General features: G+C 43.1%; 1 protein-coding gene across 7 annotated transcripts in view; it reads left to right on the forward strand.

The window, feature by feature from the left end:
• Positions 1 to 20412, forward strand: part of map9 (microtubule-associated protein 9) — a 232424-nt gene that overhangs the window by 57060 nt on the left and 154952 nt on the right. For 6 of the 7 annotated variants that reach the window (XM_067992825.1, XM_067992841.1, XM_067992820.1 and 3 more), the window contains exon 4: positions 10840 to 11184. The exons of the other annotated variant lie outside the window; for it this stretch is intronic. In XM_067992825.1, coding sequence (XP_067848926.1) covers positions 10840 to 11184 — 345 coding nt within the window. The remainder of the gene's footprint in view (positions 1 to 10839; positions 11185 to 20412) is intronic. 7 annotated transcript variants of the gene reach the window in all.

The following is a 20412-nucleotide window of genomic DNA, read 5'->3' on the forward strand; positions in this document are numbered from 1 at the left end:
TCTTTCATCACCTGCTCTACAAATGCTGGGTACCGGCTGATGGGGGTAGGTTTATGGAATAGGGTGGAGGGCAGCCTTTGGGTGAAACGGGCTCATTCTCTAATACTGCAACTACAGCGGGATTGCCTGATGGTCCCAACTCTTGTAGAGTCTGTACTGTCTGTCTAAAGCTTGACTTTAGTTAATCGCGCTGCAGTTGTACGTCGTCATAGTTCATCTGCAACTTGGCTACAGGATCCTTATTCTACAGCTCTTCTCATGAAGGGTTTCAGTGCATATAATCCAACTTGCACTAACCTGCAATTCACATACTTTAGCTCTCTCTCTCACTTGCTCTTCTCCTTTTTTACCTAGAATCATAGAAAGGTTACAGCAAGGAAGGAGGCCATTCGGCTCTATGCAAGAGCAATCCAGCTAGTCCCACTTCCCCACCCTATAGCCCTGCAAATTTTTTCCTTTTAAGTACTTATCCAGTTCCCTTTTGAAGGCCATGATTGAAACTGCCTCCACATCCCCTCAAGCGGTGCATTCCAGATCCTAACCACTCGCTATGTAAAAAAGTTTTTCCTCATGTCACCTTTGGTTCTTTTGCCAATCACCTTAAATCTATGTCCTCTGGTCCTTGACCCTTTTGCCAATGGGAACAGTTTCTCTCTCTATCTACTCTGTCTAGACCCTTCATGATTTTGAATACCTCTATCAAATCTCCTCGCTTTGTTCCAAGGAGAAAAACCCCAGCTTCTCCAGTCTATCCACGTAACTAAAAACCCTCATCCCTGGAATCATTCTAGTAAATCTCTTCTGCACCCTCTCTAAGGCCTTCGCATCTTTCCTAAAGTGCGGTGCCCAGAACTGGAAACAATACTGTAGTTGTGGCTGAACCAGTGTTTTATAAAGGTTCATCATGACTTCCGTACTTTTGTACACTATGCCTCTATTTATAAAGCCCAGGATCCCATATGCTTTCTTAACAGCTTTCTCAACCTGCCCTGCCACCTTCAACGATTTGTGCACATATACCTCCAGATCTCTCTGTTCCTGTACCTCTTTTAGAGTTGTGCCCTCTAGTTTATATTGCCTCTCCTCGTTCTTACTTCCGAAATGTATCACTTTGCATTTTTCTGTGTTAAATTTCATCCGCCCATGCTACCAGCTTGTCTATATCCTCTTGAAGTCTATAACTATCCTCCTCACTGTTTACTACCCTTCCAAGTTTTGTGTCATCTGCAAATTTTGAAATTGTGCACTGTACACCCAAGACCAAGTCATTAATATATATCAAGAAAAACAGTGGGCCCAGCACTGACCCCTGGGGAACACCACTGTACACCTCCCTCCTGTCCGAAAAACTACTGTTCACCACTACTCTCTGTTTCCTGTCCCTTAGCCGATTCTGTATCCATGTTGCTGCTTTTATTCCATGGGTCGCAATCTTGATGATAAGCCTACTGTGCGGCAATTTATCAAACGCCTTTTGAAAGTCCATTCACACCACATCAACTGCATTGCCCTCATCTACCCTATCTGTTACCTCATCAAAAAACTCTATCAGGTTAGATAAAAATGATTTGCCTTTTACAAATCTGTGCTGGCTTTCCCTAATCAATCCACCCTCGTCCAAGTGACTGTTAATTCTGTCCCGGATTATCATTTCTAAAAGTTTCCCCACCACTGAGGTTAAACTGACTGGCCTATAGTTGCTGGGTTTATTCTTACACCCTTTTTTGAACATTTGCAATTCTCCAGTCCTCTGGCACCACCACCGTATCTACGGATTTTTGGAAGATTACTTCCGCAATTTCCACCCTTAGTTCCCTCGGCAACCTCAGCAACCTAGGATGCATCCCATCTGGACTGGGTGACTTATCCACTTTAAGTACAGCTAGCCTTTCAAGTACCTCTTCTTTAACAATTTTTAGCCCATCCAGTATCTCAACCACATTTTCTTTTACTGAGACTGTGGCAGCATCTTCTTCCTTGATAAAGACAGATGCAAAGTACTCATTTAGTACGTCGGCCGTCCCCTCTGCCTCCATGAGTAGCTCTCCTTTATGGTCCCTAATTGACCCCACCCCTCCTCTTACTACCTGTTTACTGTTCACATGCCTGTAGAAGACTTTTGGATTCTCTTTTATGTTGGCCACCAGCCTATTCTCATACTCTCTCTTTGCCCTTCTTATTTCCTTTTTCACTTCCCCTCTGAACTTTCTATATTCTGCCTGGTTCTCACTTGTGTTATCAACCTGACATCTGTCATACGCCCCTTTTTTCCATTTCATCTTACTCACTATCTCTTTTGTCATCCTGGGAGCTCTGGCTTTAGTTGCCCTACCTTTCTGCCTCGTGGGAATGTGTCTAGACTGTACCCATACCATCTCATCCTTGAAGGCTGCCCACTGTTCAATTACAGTTCAGCCTGCCAATCTTTGATTCCAATTTACCCGGGCCATATCTGTTCTCATCCCATTGAAATTGGCCCTCCTCCAATTGAGTATTTTTACTTTGGAGCGGTCTGTGTCCTTTTCCATAGCTATTCTAAATCTTATGATACTATGATCGCTGCTCCCCAAACGCTCCCCCACTGACACTTGCTCCACTTGGCCCACCTCTTTCCCCAGAACCAAGTCCAGCATTGGGCCAGAAACGTACTGGTTAAGAAAGTTATCCTGAACACATTTCAAAAATTCCTCCCCCTCTGTGCCTCTTATATTATTATTGTTATCCCAGTCTATATTAGGATAGTTGAAGTCCCCAGTTATAACTACTGTATAGCTTTTGCAGATCCCTGCATTTTCCCTGCAAATTGCTTCTCTATCTTTCCCACTAGTTGGTGGCCTATAGAATACACTCAGTAGTGTAATGGCACCTCTTTTATTTTTTAACTCTAACCAAATAGATTCTGTCCTTGACCCCTCCAGGACATCCTCTCTCTCCAGTACTGCAATATTCTCCTTAATCAATACTGCCACCCCCCCCTCCTTTCTTTCCTTCCCTATCTTTCCGGAACACCTTGTATCCAGGTATATTTAGTACACAATCCTGCCCTTTTTTGAGCCAAGTCTCCGTTATCGCCACAACATCGTATTCCCGTGTAGCTATTTGTGCCTGCAACTCACCAACCTTGTTTACCACACTTTGTGCATTTACACACATGTACTGCAAACCAGTCTTAGACTTTCTTGTACTCTCACTTTCATTGACTTTTCCTTCTCATTCTGCATTTTCTTCGCACTGTCCTCTCTTTACTGTTTATTTAATTCCTTCAATTTTTTACAGTCCTTTCAGAGACCCTTAATAGACTTGGATGGAATGTTAGCCACGGGAAACATTCCTTGTAATACCGCAACCATAGTTCTTTCCTCCTTCAGTGTTTGCAGAAAGTCAGTTTTAAGGATCTGAGCTAACTCACTCAGAGGGTCTGACTTTCCCATAAGATCACTAACTTTTAAAGATATCCCGCCATGTCGCACCGTGTACGCATCTATATATTCGCCCAGATCCTCCATATTTCCTGAATCTGCCCTCTAATGGGTCAATCTAACTAGAGATGGTCAATCCCCTAAAGAGACACCCAAGCGCTCAATTATTTCTCATCCTGCCGCGGTCGTCAACAAGGGGTTATTATAGAATATTGTTATATGCCTTTTGCCCTTATGTTCAGCTATTATAGGATAGTCATTTTTTCTGTACCGCTAAGACAAGTTCGAGGACGAGGAAACACTGAAACATCTGGTTAATTCTTTCGGTTAATCGATGCTGCCTGATTTGCTGAGTATTTCCAGCATTTTCGTGTTTTTATTCCTGGTTAATACTCTCTATTTATCAAATCAGTGATTTAACACAACCCCTTACATGCAGTGCCCATGAGACTGGTACCGATTGTAACTCATGTGTGGAGGCCTCTTTATGATATTGTTAGCGCGTCGTCTTGGTTGCCCATGCTAGCCTCAACAAGACCAGGTCGCAGACATATACACCGGGTTAATCATGTCCCTTAACGTGATGCTGTTACTTCAACGAGCCCTGCCTTTGTCTGGTTAAATACATGAGTACGCTAGTCTACTATGTCACTGCGTAAAGTGATGCTCGTTAGGTAGTCCCTTTCAATATGTCTGCGCAGTACTACCTGTTTCTTGTTCATTGTATTCTCTATCTGAGAAACCGTAGATATCAGTTAGGCCCTTCCCTTCTTAGCTCTTTCCAGTACATCCATAACTAGTTCTAGTCATACTCTCCTACGGTCTCCTAACTATCTGGCTCCATACCCACTACATTTCTTATCTCTTCCCACAAACTGTTAGTGAGATAATGCTTGCTATACTCCAGGCCTGATGTCGTACTTCTTGTAACGACTGCAGAATTAGTCTTTGATATGTATGTATATATGTTTTATATAAATAAAAACTTACTATGGCTATTCTACCTGGTACACCCATACATATGGCGATCCGCTGTCCCTGATTACCTCCCAGGTGGTGATGATGAAAATCTACCCCTCATTCTTAGCATCACACACTTCGAAGTCAGGTATAGATGCACAGTAAAACTCCTTGTAATCCCAATTTCAAAACCCCCAACATCACTGAATTTCTTCAATTCCCAGAAGAAAAGGAGAGGGACCAGAGGGTGGAAAGCCTGGTGAGGTTGCACCATAAATGCATGGTACTTACATCTGAGTATGGCCTCTCTAAGTAAGATTCTCAATTTTTTTTGCCAAATTGTGGGAAGATTTGTAAATTCAGTTAAAGTTGCCCAAGCTCATTTTGCACAGGAACTTTATAGCCAGCTGAAAGAAGAGTTTCAACACAGGATTGCCGCCTTCTCACTGCCTGATTTTCAAGCAGTGTTTGAGTTGGCAGGGCCAAGAAATGGGTGGGAACCCTTTATGCCAGATCTCTGACCACTTAATCTGTCACCTAATTTTGCATGGTCATTTCTGGCAAATGGCAAAAGTACCTGCCTTAAATTGGTGGGTGTATTTAAATGAGGTGGTAATCACATGGTGACATCATACATCCAATTTTCTGTCATGACCACCCCATTCTTGTTCAGTGGTAATCATACACATGTGCTCATCGACTGCTAAACACAACCACGCTGCCATTAATGCACAATATATCTGGAAAGCTGGAAGAGTTATAAGCAGATAACAATCCATTGCCATTGCAGCATATTTTTACAATAAAATCCAGTCCGTTTTACTGGGCCAAGTATTTTACAGTTTCCTTTTAAGAGGGTTTTTAATTAAGTTATTTATTTGGAATTCTTGCTAGTTTGTACGGATCTATCTCCAACAAATGAGCGGTGAGACCTTTTACATCCTTAGATTTCTCTCCCCTTTTTAGGGAAGTGATTCTATACCTCCTGTCGCTCTGGTCAAGCGCAGCTGGTGAACTTGCTACATGCGGACATTAAACTGCAAACCTGTGTGCTACCTTTCTGTGTGATGTGGTATCCAACTGCCTACTTTCAGAAGTGGGGCAGAAGGGAATTGCTTTTTACCTAAAAGGAAGCAGGACCATTTTAAGCCGACCACGTAGGGGATTGGGTGGATAAGTTGCATTCACACTGTTGAAAGGCTTGACTGTTCCATAAGAGTGGGCTTAGACAGCATGGGCAGTGCTGTACTTTGAATTTTCCGCACACGTGACGGGGATATCTTCAAATCTGACACTGCACAAGCCTTCAACTGAAGTGAAGAATTATCCTGAGCAAAACTAGTTATGTATTTATGGTAATGTGATCCTAAGCTATACTGATGTAAGTTTTCAGTAAATCTTGTTACTGCATTCGAAGCACCAGCGATTTTTTTTTTGTTGTCGTTTTTCTGCTCTTCCTCCCCAGCCCATAGTGTTGATCTCTTGTGAGAGGGAGGGGTGTTACCGCACCAAAGGCACTGATTGCCCCCCAATTTCCTCAGGCCATTCTTCATGTGCAAGTCTAGATGGTGAGTATCAGCAGGCTATTAAATAGAGGGGGGGGGAGGGGTCCATCATAGCAGAGACCCAACCTGTTCTTACCCAGTCAACCTCCGACTCTTCAAGCAGGTATCACCCAAATTGATGGGGGAACCATGCAACACAGCATACCTTGACTTCCAAAAGGCCTTTGATAAAGTACTGCATGAGAGACTTCTTTACAAATGAAGGTCATTGAGTATCAAGGGTAAGACATGGATAGAGGTATTTAAAATTATGAAGGGGTTCGATAGGGTAGGAACATAGGAACAGGAGTAAGCCATTCAGCCCCTCGTACCTGCTCCGCCATTTGATAAGATCATGGCTGATCTGTGATCTAACTCCATATACCCGCCTTTGGCCCATATCCCTTAATACCTTTGATTGCCAAAAAGCTTTCTATCTCAGATTTAACTTTAGCAATTGAGCTAGTATCAATTGCCGTTTGCGGAAGAGAGTTCCAAACTTCTACCACCCTTTGTGTGTAGAAATGTTTTCTAATCTCGCTCCTGAAAGGTCTGGCTCTAATTTTTAGACTGTGCCCCCTACTCCTAGAATCCCCAACCAGCGGAAATAGTTTCTCTCTATCCACCCTATCTGTTCCCCTTAATATCTTATAAACTTCGATCAGATCACCCCTTAACCTTCGAAACTCCAGAGAATGCAACCCCAATTTGTGTAATCTCTCCTCGTAACTTAAGGCTTGAAGGCCGGGTATCATTCTAGTAAGCCTACGCTGCACTCCCTCCAAGGCCAATATGTCCTTCCAAAGGTGCGGTCCCCAGAACTGCTCACAGTACTCCAGGTGCGGTCTAACCAGGGTTTTGTATAGCTGCAGCATAACTTCTGCCCCCTTGCATTCTAGTCCTCTAGATATGAAGGCCAGCATTCCATTTGCCTTCTTGATTATTTTCTGCACCTGTTCATGAGACTTCAATGATCTATGTACCTGAACCCCTAAGTCCCTTTGGACATCCACTGTTTTTAACTTTTTACCATTTAGAAAGTACCCTGTTCGATCCTTTTTTGATCCAAAGTGGATGACCTCACATTTGTCTACATTGAATTCCATTTGCCACAGTTTTGCCCATTTACCTAATCTATCAATATCGCTTTGTAATTTTATGTTTTCATCTCCGTTGCTTACAATGCCACCAATCTTTGTGTCATCGGCAAACTTAGATATGAGACTTTCTATGCCTTCATCTAAGTCGTTAATAAATATTGTCAATAATTGAGGCCCCAAGACAGATCCCTGCAGGACTCCACTAATCACATCCTGCCAATGTGAGTAACTACCCATTATCCCTACTCTCTGTCGCCTTTCGCTCAGGCAACTTCCTAACCAAGTCTGTACTTTTCCCTCGATTCCATGGGCTTCTATCTTAGCTAACAGTCTCTTATGTGGGACCTTATCAAATGCCTTCTGGAAGTCCATATAAATAACATCCATTGACATTTACCTGTCCACTACCTTAGTCACTTCTTCAAAAAATTCAATCAGGTTTGTCAGGCACGACCTACCTTTCACAAATCCATGCTGGCCCTCTCTGATTAACTGAAAATTCTTGAGGTGTTCAGTCACCCTATCTTTAATTATAGATTCTAGACATAGAGAAGATGTTTCCACTTGTGGGGGAGACCAAAACTAGGGGCCATAAATATAAGATAGCCATTAATAAATCCAATAAAGAATTTGGGAGAAACTTCTTTACCCAGAGACTGGTGAGAATGTGGAACTCGCTACTACAAGGAGTAGTTGAGGCGAATAGCATAGATGCATTTAAGGGGAAGCTAGATAAGTACATGAGGGAGAAAGGAATAGAAGGATATGGTGATAGGGTTAGATGAAATAGGGAGTGAGGAAGCTTGCATGGAGCATAAACACCGGCATAGACCAGTTGGGCAGAATGGCCTGTTTCTGTGCTGTAAATTCTATGTAATCTATGTACAAGCACTGGGGGAAAGGGTGGAAATAAATTTCATAAGCTAAAACAGATATTTTAAAGCTTTGCAGAGTCTTTATTCACTGATTTTGATTTTTTTTTTGTTTCTTTGTTCTTGTCAACTATTTTGCCATCTGTCTTTCTGCTATTTGCATTGGGCTGTCGTTTCCCCTCCCCTTCAGAGAGGGCACAAAATGGATTTCCCATTGTGGATTTCTATTTACCTTTGCTTTCTGGAAGAAGAGAAGTGAGGACAGGTTGGTATGGCTGTACCGGAGTACCCCCGCATCTGAGCATATTGGTAGAGGCGCTTCTACCTGCATTTTTCTGAAGAGCAGTATCAGCTTGAAGGGGATGTGAAGGACGACCTTTTCCTGGCTGCAAGGCATATTCATGCCACATTGATGCAGAAGTCCTTCCCTTTACTACATTTGGTGACTTTGGAAACAGTCCTATGTATAGCTTCTTGCTTTTTGTGGTATATACTAATAATTTGGACTTGAATGTAGGGGGCTTGATCAAGAAGTTTGCAGATGATACAAAAATTGGTCGTGTGGTTGATAGTGAGGAGGAAAGCTGTAGACTGCAGGAAGATATCTGGTCAGGTAGGCAGAAAAGTGGCAAATGGAATTCAATTCAGAGAATTGTGAGGTAACACGTTTGGGGAGGGCAAACCAGGCAAGGGAATACACAATAAATGAGAGGATACTGAGAGGTGTAGAGGGAGAAAGGGACTTTGGAGTGCATGTCCACAGATCCCTGAAGGTAGCAGGACAGGTAGATAAGGTGACTAAAAAGGTATATGGGATACTTTCCTTTATTAGTCGAGGCATAGAATATAAGAGCAGGGCGGTTATGCTAGAACTATATAAAACATTGGTTAGGCCACAGCTTGAGTATTGCATACAGCTCTGGTCACCGGAAAGATATGATTGCACTAGAGAGGGCACAGAGGAGATTTACGAGGATGTTGCCAGAGCTGGAGAATTTTAGCTACGAGAAAAGATTGGATAGGCTGGGGTTGTTTTCTTTGGAACAAAGGAAGCTGAGGGAAGATTTAATTGAGGTATATAAAATTATGACGGGACGAGATAGAGTGGATAAGGAGGACCTATTTCTCTTAGCCGAGCGGTCAGTGACCAGGGGGCATGGATTTAAAGTAATTGGTAAAAAGATTAGAGGGGAGCTGAGGAGAAATTTTTTCACCCAGAGGGTGGTGGGGTCTGTAACTCACTGCCTGAAAGGGTGGTAGAGGCAGAAATCCTCAACTCATTTAAAAAGTACTTGGATGTGCACTTGAAGTGCCATAACCTACACGGCTACGGACCAAGTGCTGGAAAGTGGGATTAAGCTGGATAGCTCTTTTCCGGCTGGCGGATACAATGGGCCGAATGGCCTCCTTCTGTGCCGTAACTTTCTATGAGTCTATGATCTTCCCTCACCTTCCCACCACTAACATATCATAATCTTCAGAATCTTACCACTGTGCGCCAACTTACACTGTTCTCATTCATGCCACCTCATCAATGCTACTTGCAAAGCTTGCTAAGAACATTGTCTGTATGCACAACAACTTTAGTGCAACCATAATTTTAATAAAAACTCTATTGTGTATGTGCACACACGTGCGTTTAGTGCTTCCTCTTGGTGTTAGTGAAATATGTACTTTTAACCCTATTTGAGTGGTCCTCCTAAGTGCTACCTGAGCGGCCGGAGGGTGTGAGGTGGCTGACTGCTGTGTGTTGATATAAGTCTCCTGACGGTAAGGTGGCCTTCACCTCATGGCACCTATGTCCTGGGATAGTCCTCCTGCAACTGCACCATTTTATGCTGCTGGCTGGGTAACAATTCCTTGCCTCCTTAATGAAAAATGTGAAAGCATGTGAGGGGACCGCTGGGAGGGCATGCAAGTGCCACTATCCTGAGAGATGGCAGCAGCATCTGAGCCATGCCACTACTGTTCGGCAGTGATTTCATGGGCCACTGATATGTAGAAACACAGAACAAATGGTGCCAATATGATCAGTGAAGCCTAGTATGTATGCCAGTTACCCTGGAGGCCAAAGAGACAGCATTTTCCAAGCTGGTTCCAGAAATGGCCTGACCACCTATAAGTAGAGCTATGTGCCATAGGTGTATTGAAGGTATCAATGGCCTACAGATACAAGCAACTGATTTGGAAGGGAAATTTTATGAATGAAAACATAAAATGCATCAAACTAACTAGAGTGATCCATGAAAAGTGTAAACAAATCTTAGCCACACTGAAAAGTCCTACTTTTTTCACCCAGGAGCAGACATACTTGCAGATAAAAAAAATGACTTTTTTCATTTTAAAAAACATCAACATTTTTATTTGTGCATCTCATTCCCACTATAAAATGTGCAAGTATTTTGAACAAAAGGTACTACATCTATGCTTATCTTCTCCACATGTACTTAATTTAAAAATAATTACTTTTTAAGTTTAAAAAAAACTCACCCCAATCACTATGTAAGGTGGCCCCCATCATTCCTTGTTGATTTACTGAAAGCATTAAGTAGTAAGGTTTAGCAAGACCATGTAGAATAATTAAAGAGGTGCTTTAGTGAGGCTCCACTGCCAGCAATTTGAGCACAGGTTAGAGATCAGCTAGATGCTAGCATGAGTTGGAGAAAGGGCTATAACACTGTAGCACCAATTCTCTTACCCCACCCCATGGGCCAGCAGAGATTCATAGAGTTACCCTTTTAATGTAATGTTTTCCTGTAAAGCCTCACATGACTTGAGGATGATGGTCTCATCATTAGGCTATCCACAATGTGGTGAGTTTTAAAATGTAATAATAGGGGCAAGAAGCATTTTAACGCTCATAAAAGAGGGCGAATGTTACAAAAATATAGGAAAATCTAATGTCTAAAATCTAATCTACAACTGATATATTGCTGCTTTTCAGAGCTGATGAAGGATTTCAGTAGCACAAAGAAAACTGCAAGGTCTGGGAAAGCAGGGAAGAAGAAACGCACAATGAATAATTTTACATTTTCAGATGATGATGATGAGAAACCAAAAAAAGTTTCCTTTGTGAAGAATAGAAGGAAGGATGATGCTAAAGGTGTTGGTAGTCTGAACACGACAGAGAAACCAGTAGCAGACAGTCATAAAAATGGCAATTGGAACCCACCTTCTTTCCTGAAATCCACAAGGAGCGACAGATGGGGAGATGAGGACAGTAAAGGGGAGGAAAGAATGCCTGTCCCTCAACCAAAAGAACGCAGAATGAGACGAGTACCATTTACGGGTATCTTATTTTTGTATTTGTGACATACACGTAAAGTGTGTTTTTTCTCATGAAGTAAAAAAGTTTTCTGGGGTAAATAGTATTCTCACTGTCCAGTTGAGTTATGATTTACACAATTGAAAAAGAACAGAAATATGTGAATTTCCTTGTAGCAGTTAATGGTTGTATGCATTGTTTCATAGTTAATTGAAACACTACTAAGACTTCCTTTACATTGCAGTGGTGCCACTGACAACAGGCCTTACTTTAGTGACTGTACTGCTGCTAGAATAGAAAACCACTTCAAAAGGTGATGTTTTGTCTGCTTCTCTTGAGGTAGCAATGTGTTCAATAACAATGTAAATGACTGCCAGTGGCTCAGCCTGCTTGTGTAGATCTATCTCATCCAGCCTTTATGGATAGCAAACTGGCTACAAAACAGAAAACAGAGAGTAGGGGTTAAAGCTATTTACTCAGACTGGCGGAAAGTGGGAAGTGGTGTTCCACAGGGATCGATGCTAGAACAACTGTTGTTCATCATTTACAAAAACAATTTGGACTCGGGAATCAGAAATACAATTTCAAAATTTGCAGATAACACCAAATTGGGGGTAGGGTCAACACTGAGGCAGACTGTGACAAAATACAAGAAGATGTTAAGACACTTGCAGAATGAGTGTGTAAATGGCAAATTAATTTCTATATAGATAAGTGTGTGGTGGTGCATTTTGGTAGGAGGAATAAGGAGGCCACCTACTCCTTGTAAAATAAGAGTCTAAATGGGATAGAGAAACAAAGAGATCTAGAGGTACAGATTCACAAATCATTAAAAGTAGCAATGCAGGTTAATAAGGCCATTAAAAATGCAACCAAAGCACAGGGGTTAATTTCTAGAGGATTAAATTGAAACGCAGAGAGGTTATGTTAAACTCATGTAGAACCTTGGTTAGACCACACTTGGAGTACTATGCACAGTTCTGGTCCCCATATTACAAAAAGGATATAGAGGCACCGAAGAAGGTGCAAAATAGATTTACAAGTATACCAGTACTGAAAGGTCATAACTATCAGGAAAGTCAGAACAGGCTGGGGCTCTTTTCTCTAGAAAAGAGAAGGCTGAGGGGTAGCTTAATCAAGGTCTTTAATATTATGAAGGGGTTTCAGACGGTAGATGTAGAGAAGATGTTTCTACTTTTGGGGGAATCCAAAACTCGGAATCATAAATATAAGATAGTCACTAATAAATTCAATAAGAAATTCAGGAGAAACTTCTTTACCCAGAGAGTGGTTAGAATGTGGAAATTGTTACCACATGAAGTAGTTGAGGTGAATAGCATAGATGCATTTAAACGGAGAAGCAATAGATAAATACATGAGGGAGAAAGGAATAGAAGAATATGCTGATAGGGTGGCGTCTTGGGATGTTTTACTATGTAAGGCACGATATAAATGCAAGTTGTTGTTGGAGGAGGCTCGTGTGGAGCATAAATTCAGAAAGGCTTTGCTAACATAAGAACATAAGAAATTGGAGCAGGAGTAGGCCAATCGGCCCCTCGAGCCTGCTCCGCCATTCAATAAGATCATGGCTGATCTGATCCCAACCACAAATCTAAAGAACGCAAGAAGTCGGAGCAGGACCCGGCCACATAGCCCCTGGGCCCTCTCCGCCACCCACAGGGCATTGACCGATCCGAACTCAGCTTCATGTCCAATTTCCTGCCCGCTCCCCATAACCCCTAATTCCCTTTACTTCTAGGAAACTGTCTATTTCTGTTTTAAATTTATCTAATGATGTAGCTTCCACAGCTTCCTGGGGCAGCAAATTCCACAGACCTACCACCCTCTGAGTGAAGAAGTTTCTCCTCATCTCAGTTTTGAAAGAGCAGCCCCTTATTCTAAGATTATGCCCCCTAGTTCTAGTTTCACCCATCTTTGGGAACATCCTTATTGCATCCACCCGATCAAGACCCTTCACAATCTTATATGTTTCAATAAGATCGCCTCTCATTCTTCTGAACTCCAATGAGTAGAGTCCCAATCTACTCAACCTCTCCTCATATGTCCGCCCCCTCATCCCCGGGATTAACCGAGTGAACCTTCTTTGTACTGCCTCGAGAGCAAGTATGTCTTTTCTTAAGTATGGAGACCAAAACTGTATGCAGTATTCCAGGTGCGGTCTCACCAATACCTTATATAACTGCAGCAATACCTCCTTGTTTTTATATTCTATCCCCCTAGCAATAAAAGCCAACATTCCGTTGGCTTTCTTGATCACCTGCTGCACCTGCATACCAACTTTTTGATTTTCTTGCACTAGGACCCCCAGATCCCTTTGTACTGCAGTACTTTCCAGTCTCTCGCCATTAAGAAAATAACTTGCTCTCTGATTTGTCCTGCCAAAGTGCATAACCTCACATTTTCCAATATTATATTGCATCTGCCAAATCTCCGCCCACTCACCCAGCCTGTCTATATCCCCTTGCAGGTTTTTTATGTCCTCCTCACTCTCTACTTTCCCTCCCATCTTTGTATCATCTGCAAATTTTGATATGTTGCACTCGGTCCCCTCCTCCAAATCGTTAATATAGATTGTAAAGAGTTGGGGACCCAGCACCGACCCCTGTGGAACACCACTGGTTACTGGTTGCCAGTCCGAAAATGAACCATTTATCCCAACTCTCTGCTTCCTGTTCGATAACCAATCCTCCACCCATGCCAGAATATTACCCCCAATCCCGTGATTTTTTATCTTAAGTAATAATCTTTTATGTGGCACCTTGTCGAATGCCTTCTGGAAGTCTAAATACACTATGTCCACTGGTTCCCCTTTATCCACCCTATACGTTATATCCTCGAAGAACTCAAGCAAATTTGTCAGACATGACTTCCCCTTCATAAAGCCATGCTGACTTTGTCCGATTAAATTATGCTTATCTAAATGTTCCGTTACTGTCTCCTTAATAATAGACTCCAAAATTTTACCCACCACAGATGTTAAGCTAACTGGCCTATAATTTCCAGCCTTCTGCCTACTACCCTTTATAAATAACGGTGTTACATTAGCAGTTTTCCAATCTGCCGGGACCTCTCCTGAGTCCAGGGAATTTTGGAAAACTATCACCAAAGCATCCACAATCCCTACTGCCACTTCCCTCAAGACCCTAGGATGGAAGCCATCAGGTCCAGGGGATTTATCCGCCTTGAGTCCCATTATTTTACTGAGTACCATCTCCTGAGTGATTTTAATCGTATTTAGCTCCTCCCCCCCCGAGAGTCCCCTGTTTGTCCAGTGTTGGGATATTCTTAGTGTCCTCTACTGTAAAGACTGAAACAAAATATTTGTTCAGCATTTTTGCCATCTCCATGTTTCCCACCATTAATTTCCCGGTCTCATCCTCTAAGGGACCTATGTTTGCCTTAGCCACCCTTTTTCTTTTTATATAACTATAGAAACTCTTGCTATCTGTTTTTATATTTTTTGCTAATTTCTTTTCATAATCTAACTTCCCTTTCTTAATCAATCCTTTAGTTACTTTTTGCTGTCTTTTGAAGAATTCCCAATCTTCTATCCTCCCACTAAGTTTGGCTACCTTATATGTCCTTGTTTTTAGTCGGATACTATCCTTGATTTCTTTACTTAGCCACGGATGGCTGTCATTTCTTTTACACCCTTTTTTCCTCAGTGGAATATATTTATTTTGAAAGTTGTAAAATAACTCCCTAAATGAACACCGCTGCTCATGTACCGTCTTACCCTTTAATCTATTTTCCCAGTCCACTTTAATCAATTCCGCTCTCATACCATCATAGTCTCCTTTATTCAAGCTCAGTACGCTTGTTTGAGAATCAACCTTCTCACCCTCTAATTGGATATGGAATTCAACCATGTTGTGGTCGCTCGTTCCAAGGGGATCCTTAACTAGGACATTATTAATTAATCCTGACTCATTACACAGGACCAGGTCCAAGGTTGCCTGCCCCCTTGTAGGATCAGTTACATACTGCTCAAGAAATCCATCCCTGATGCACTCAATGAACTCGTCCTCAAGGCTGCTCTGCCCAATTTGATTTGTCCAGTTAATATGATAATTAAAATCCCCCATAATTATGGCTGTTCCCTTATTACATGCCCCGACTATCTCCTGATTAATACTTCTTCCAGCAGAGTTGCAACTATTGGGAGGCCTATATACTACGCCCACTAATGTTTTTTTTCCCTTATTATTCCTTATCTCCACCCAAACTGTTTCATTATCTTGATGCTTTGTCCCAATATCATTTCTCTGTATTACAGTGATTCCTTCCTTTATTAACATAGCCACCCCACCTCCCCTTCCTTCCTGCCTGTCCTTCCTGATTGTTAAATACCCTGGCATATTTAATTCCCAGTCGTTGTCACCCTGCAGCCATGTTTCTGTAATGGCCACAAGATCATACCCATACGTAGTTATTTGTGCCGTTAACTCGTCCATTTTATTACGAATGCCACGTGTATTCAGATAAAGAACTTTCAAATCTGTTTTGTGACCCTTAGTTCCTGCTTTTTCCTTTTTTAACACTTTACCTATTACTCCATACCTTCTGTCCCTTCCTGTTACGCTTTCCTCTCTCTCCCTGCTCAGGTTCCCAACCCCCTGCCACTTTAGTTTAAACCCTCCCCAACAGCACTAGCAAACACTCCTCCTAGGACAGCGGTCCCGGCCCTGCCCAGGTGCAGACCATCCGGTTTGTACTGGTCCCACCTCCCCCAGAACCGTTTCCAGTGTCCCAGGAATTTGAATCCCTCCCCCTTGCACCATTCCTCTAGCCACGTATTCATTTGAAATATCCTCCTATTTCTACTCTGACTAGCACGTGGCACTGGCAGCAATCCTGAGATTACTACCTTTGAGGTCCTATTTTTTAATTTACCTCCTAACTCCCTATATTCTGCTTTTAGGACCTCATCCCCTTTTTTACCTATATCGTTGGTGCCTATGTGCACCACGACAGCTGGCTGTTCGCCCTCCCCCTCCAAAATGTTCTGTAGCCGCTCCGAGACATCCTTGATCCTTGCACCAGGGAGGCAACACACCATCCTGGAGTCTCGGTTGCGGCCGCAGAAACGCCTGTCTATTCCCCTTACAATTGAGTCCCCTATCACTATAGCTCTGCCACTCTTTTTCCTCCCAGCCTGTGCAGCAGAGCTACCCGTGGTGCCAGGAAGTTGGCTGCTGCTGCCTTCCCCTGATAAGTCATCCCCCCCAACAGCATCCAAAGTGGCATATCTGTTTGAGAGGGGGATGGCCACAGGGGACCCCTGCACTACCTGCCTGCATCTCTTACTCTTCCTGGTGGTCACCCATTCACTTCCTGCCTGTATACCCTTTACCTGCGGTGTGACCAACTCGCTAAACGTGCTATCCACGAGTTTCTCTGCATCGCGGATGCTCCACAGTGAGTCCACCCGCAGCTCCAGCTCCGAGATACGATCGGTCAGTAGCTGCAGGTGGACACACTTCCCGCACACATGGTCGGCAGGGACACTGGTAGTGTCCATGACTTCCCACATCTTGCAGGAGGAGCATATCACGGGTGCGAGGTCTGCTGCCATGACTTGCCTTAGCTTAGTTACCCCTTTTAAATTACGTTGAAATTAGAAAATGTTAACGCAAGGAGTGAGGGAGCATGGAGTAGCAGCTATCAACGGAGTCTGGTTTTGACAGAGTCTATAATTGGGAATTTGGTGAGTGAGGGGTGAGGTGCATTTGATTAGTCAGCGGAGGGGAGGGGAGCGTACCGAGAGCGGGTCACAGCAACAACAAAACAAAACTGCAGTGTGACGCCACAGGTAAGGCAGGTAGGTGGTTGGTGGTGAGTATCTCTTCTGTTTTCTTCTTTCTTAGGACTGTGGGCTAAGTAACTTATAGCATAAAACTAAATTTAAAAAAAAAACTAAACTTAGTTTAGTTATAGCAAGTAACGTTTTTTAGTGAATCAAGGTCCCTAGTGTAGTTAACATTCTCTAAATTAAGAGTAATGTAAAGGAGTAAACTTCTTAAAAGGAATAACTAACGAGCTTAATCTAAGGCAAGTCATGGCAGCAGAGCTCGCACCCTTGATATTCTCCTCCTGCACTATGTGGGAAGTCATGGACACTAACGGTGTCCCTGGCGACCATGTGTGCAGGAAATGTGTCCAGCTGCAGCTACTGGCTAACCTAACCGCATTTCGGAGCTGAAGCTGCGGGTGGATTCACTGTGGAGCATCCGCGAGGCTGAGATTATCGTGGATAGCACGTTCAGTGAGGTGGTCACACCGCAGGTAAAGATTACGCAGGCAGAAAGGAAATGGGTGACCGCCAGGAAGAGTAAAAGGACTCGGCAGGTAGGGCAGGAGTCCCCTGGGGCCACCTCCCTCTCAAACAGATATATCGCTTTGGATATTGTTGGAGGAGATGGCTTATCAGGGAAATGCAGCAAGAGCCAAGACCATGGCACCACGAGTGACTCAGCTGCACAGGAGGGGAGGAAAAAGAATGGGAGTGCAATAGTGATAGGGGATTCCATCGTAAGGGAAACAGGTAGGTGTTTCTACGGCCGCAGACGTGACTCCAGGATGGTATGTTGCCTCCCTGGTGCTAGGGTCAAGGATGTCATGGAGCGGCTGCAAGACATTCTGAAGGGGGAGGGTGAACAGCCAGAGGTCGTGGTCCATATCGGTACCAACAACATCAGTAAAAAAAGGGATGAGGTCCTGCAAGCAGAATATAGGGAGTTAGGAAATAAATTAAAAAGCAGGACCTCTAAGGTAGTAATCTCAGGATTACTCCCAGTGCCACGTGCTAGAGAGAGCAGAAATAGGAGAATAGACCAGTTGAATGCGTGGCTTGAGAGATGGTGTAGGAGGGAGGGGTTTAAATTCCTGAGGCTTTGGGACCGATTCTGGGAAAGGCGGGGCCTGTACAAGCTGGACGGGTTGCACCCAAGCAGAACCGGGACCAATATCCTCGCGGGGGCATTTGCTAGTTCTGTTGGGGAGGGTTTAAACTAGTATGGCAGGGGGATGGGAACCAAAGGGCAGGTACAGATAGGACAAATTCAGACCAGGAAACGGGAAATAGAAAAGCAGTTAGTGACATAGTTAGCGACTCAGAAAGGCAAAAGAAGCAAAGGTTAAATAGTGTTCAGCACAGGAAATTGACGGGGTTAAAGGGTATATACTTCAATGCAAGGAGTATTACAAAGAAAACAGATGAGCTAAGGGCACAGATAGACACATGGCAGCATGATATCATTGTTATAATGGAAACCTGGCTTAAAGGAGGGGATAATTGGTAGCTCAATATTCCTGGATATAGAGTTTTCAGGCAGGATAGAGTGGGTGATAAAAAAGGAAGGGGGGTAGCATTATTGGTTAAAGAATCAATTACAGTTGTGAGAAGGGATGATATGCTTAATGGATCATCAATCGAGGCCATATGGGTTGAGCTAAGAAATAAAAAAGGGGCAGTCACACTACTAGGAGTGTACTATAGACCCCCGAAGCGCGAAAGGGAGATAGAAAAACAAATATGTAGGCAAATTTCTGAGTGCAAAAATAAGAGGGCAATAATAGTAGGGGACTTCAACTACCCTAACTGGGATTCAAACAGTGTGAGGGGCGCAGAGGGCACAAAATTCTTGATCGGTGTCCAGGAGAATTTTTTTAGCCAGTACGTGACAAGCCCAACAAGAGGGAATGCAATTCTAGATTTAGTCCTGGGAAATGAAGATGGGCAAGTGGGTGAAGTGACAGTGGGTGACCATATTGGGGATAGTGACCACAGTTCAGTTAGTTTTAGCATTATTATGGAAAAGGACAGAGTTTATTCAGGAGTAAACATTTTAAATTGGGGGAAGGCAAATTTTACAGAACTAAGAGGTGATTTGGCAGAAGTGGACTGGACACAACTACTTGAGGAGAAATCAGTGGCAAGCCAGTGGGAGGCATTAAAAAGTGAAATTCTACGGGTACAATGCAGACACGCCCCCTCAAAGAAAAAGGGTGGCACTGCCAAATTTAGAGCCCCCTGGTTGTCTAGAAGTATACGGGGCAAGATAAAGCAGAAAAAGAAAGCTTACGACTGTCACAGAAAACTAAATACTGCAGAAAGCTCTAGAGTATAGAAAGTACAGGGATGATGTAAAAAAGGAAATAAGGACAGCAAAGAGAGGGCATGAAAAAATATTGGCTAGTAAGATTAAAGAAAACCCAAAGATGTTTTATCAGTACATTAAGAACAAGAGGATAGCTAAGGAAAAGGTGGGACCTATCAAGGATGATAAGGGTAACTTGTGTGTAGAAGCAGAGGATGTAGGTAGGGTTTTAAATGAATATTTTGTCTCCGTATTCACAAGGGAAAGGGATGATCCGGATGTAATAGTTAAAGATGTGAAATATTGGATAAGGTAAACATAACGAGAGAGGAAGTACTGGAATCCTTGAAAGTTAATAAGTCACCAGGGCCGGATGGATTGTTTCCTAGGCTCAGGGAGGAAATAGCGGATGCTCTGAGGATCATTTTCCAATCCTCATTAGATACAGGGGAGGTATCGGAGGACTGGAAGAATGCAAACGTACTACCATTATTTAAAAAGGGTACAAGGGAAAGGCCGAACAATTATAGGCCGGTCAGTCTTACCTCGGTGGTGGGCAAACTATTAGAATCAATACAGAGAGATAGGATAAACTCACTTGGAAAGGCACGGTTTAATCAGGGATAATCAGCACGGAGTTGTTCAGGGAAGGTCATGCCTTACAAATCTGATTGAATTCTTTGAGGAAGTGAAAGGAGGATTGATGAGGGTAATGTAGTGGATGTTGTCTACATAGATTTTAGTAAGGCATTTGACAAGGTCCCACATGGCAGACTGGTCAGAAAGGTAAAAGCCCATGGGATACAGGGAAATGTGGCAAATTGGATCCAAAATTTTTTCAGTAACAGGAAACAAAGGGTAAAAGTTGATGGATATCTTTGCGAATGGAAATCCGTTTCCAGTGGTGTGCCACAGGGCTCAGTGTTGGGTCCCTTGCTGTTTGTGGTATCTTTTAATGATTTGGACTTGAATGTAGGGGTCACGATTGGCAAATTTGCCGACGACACAAAAATTGACCGTGTAGTTGATAGTGAAGAGGATAGCTGTAGACTCCAAGACGATATCAGATGGTTGGTGGAGTGGGCGGAAAAGTGGCAAATGGAGTTCAACCCGGAGAACTGTCCAAATGTCC

The sequence above is a fragment of the Heptranchias perlo genome, chromosome 1, assembly GCF_035084215.1.
Source record: "Heptranchias perlo isolate sHepPer1 chromosome 1, sHepPer1.hap1, whole genome shotgun sequence".
NCBI lineage: Eukaryota > Metazoa > Chordata > Chondrichthyes > Hexanchiformes > Hexanchidae > Heptranchias > Heptranchias perlo.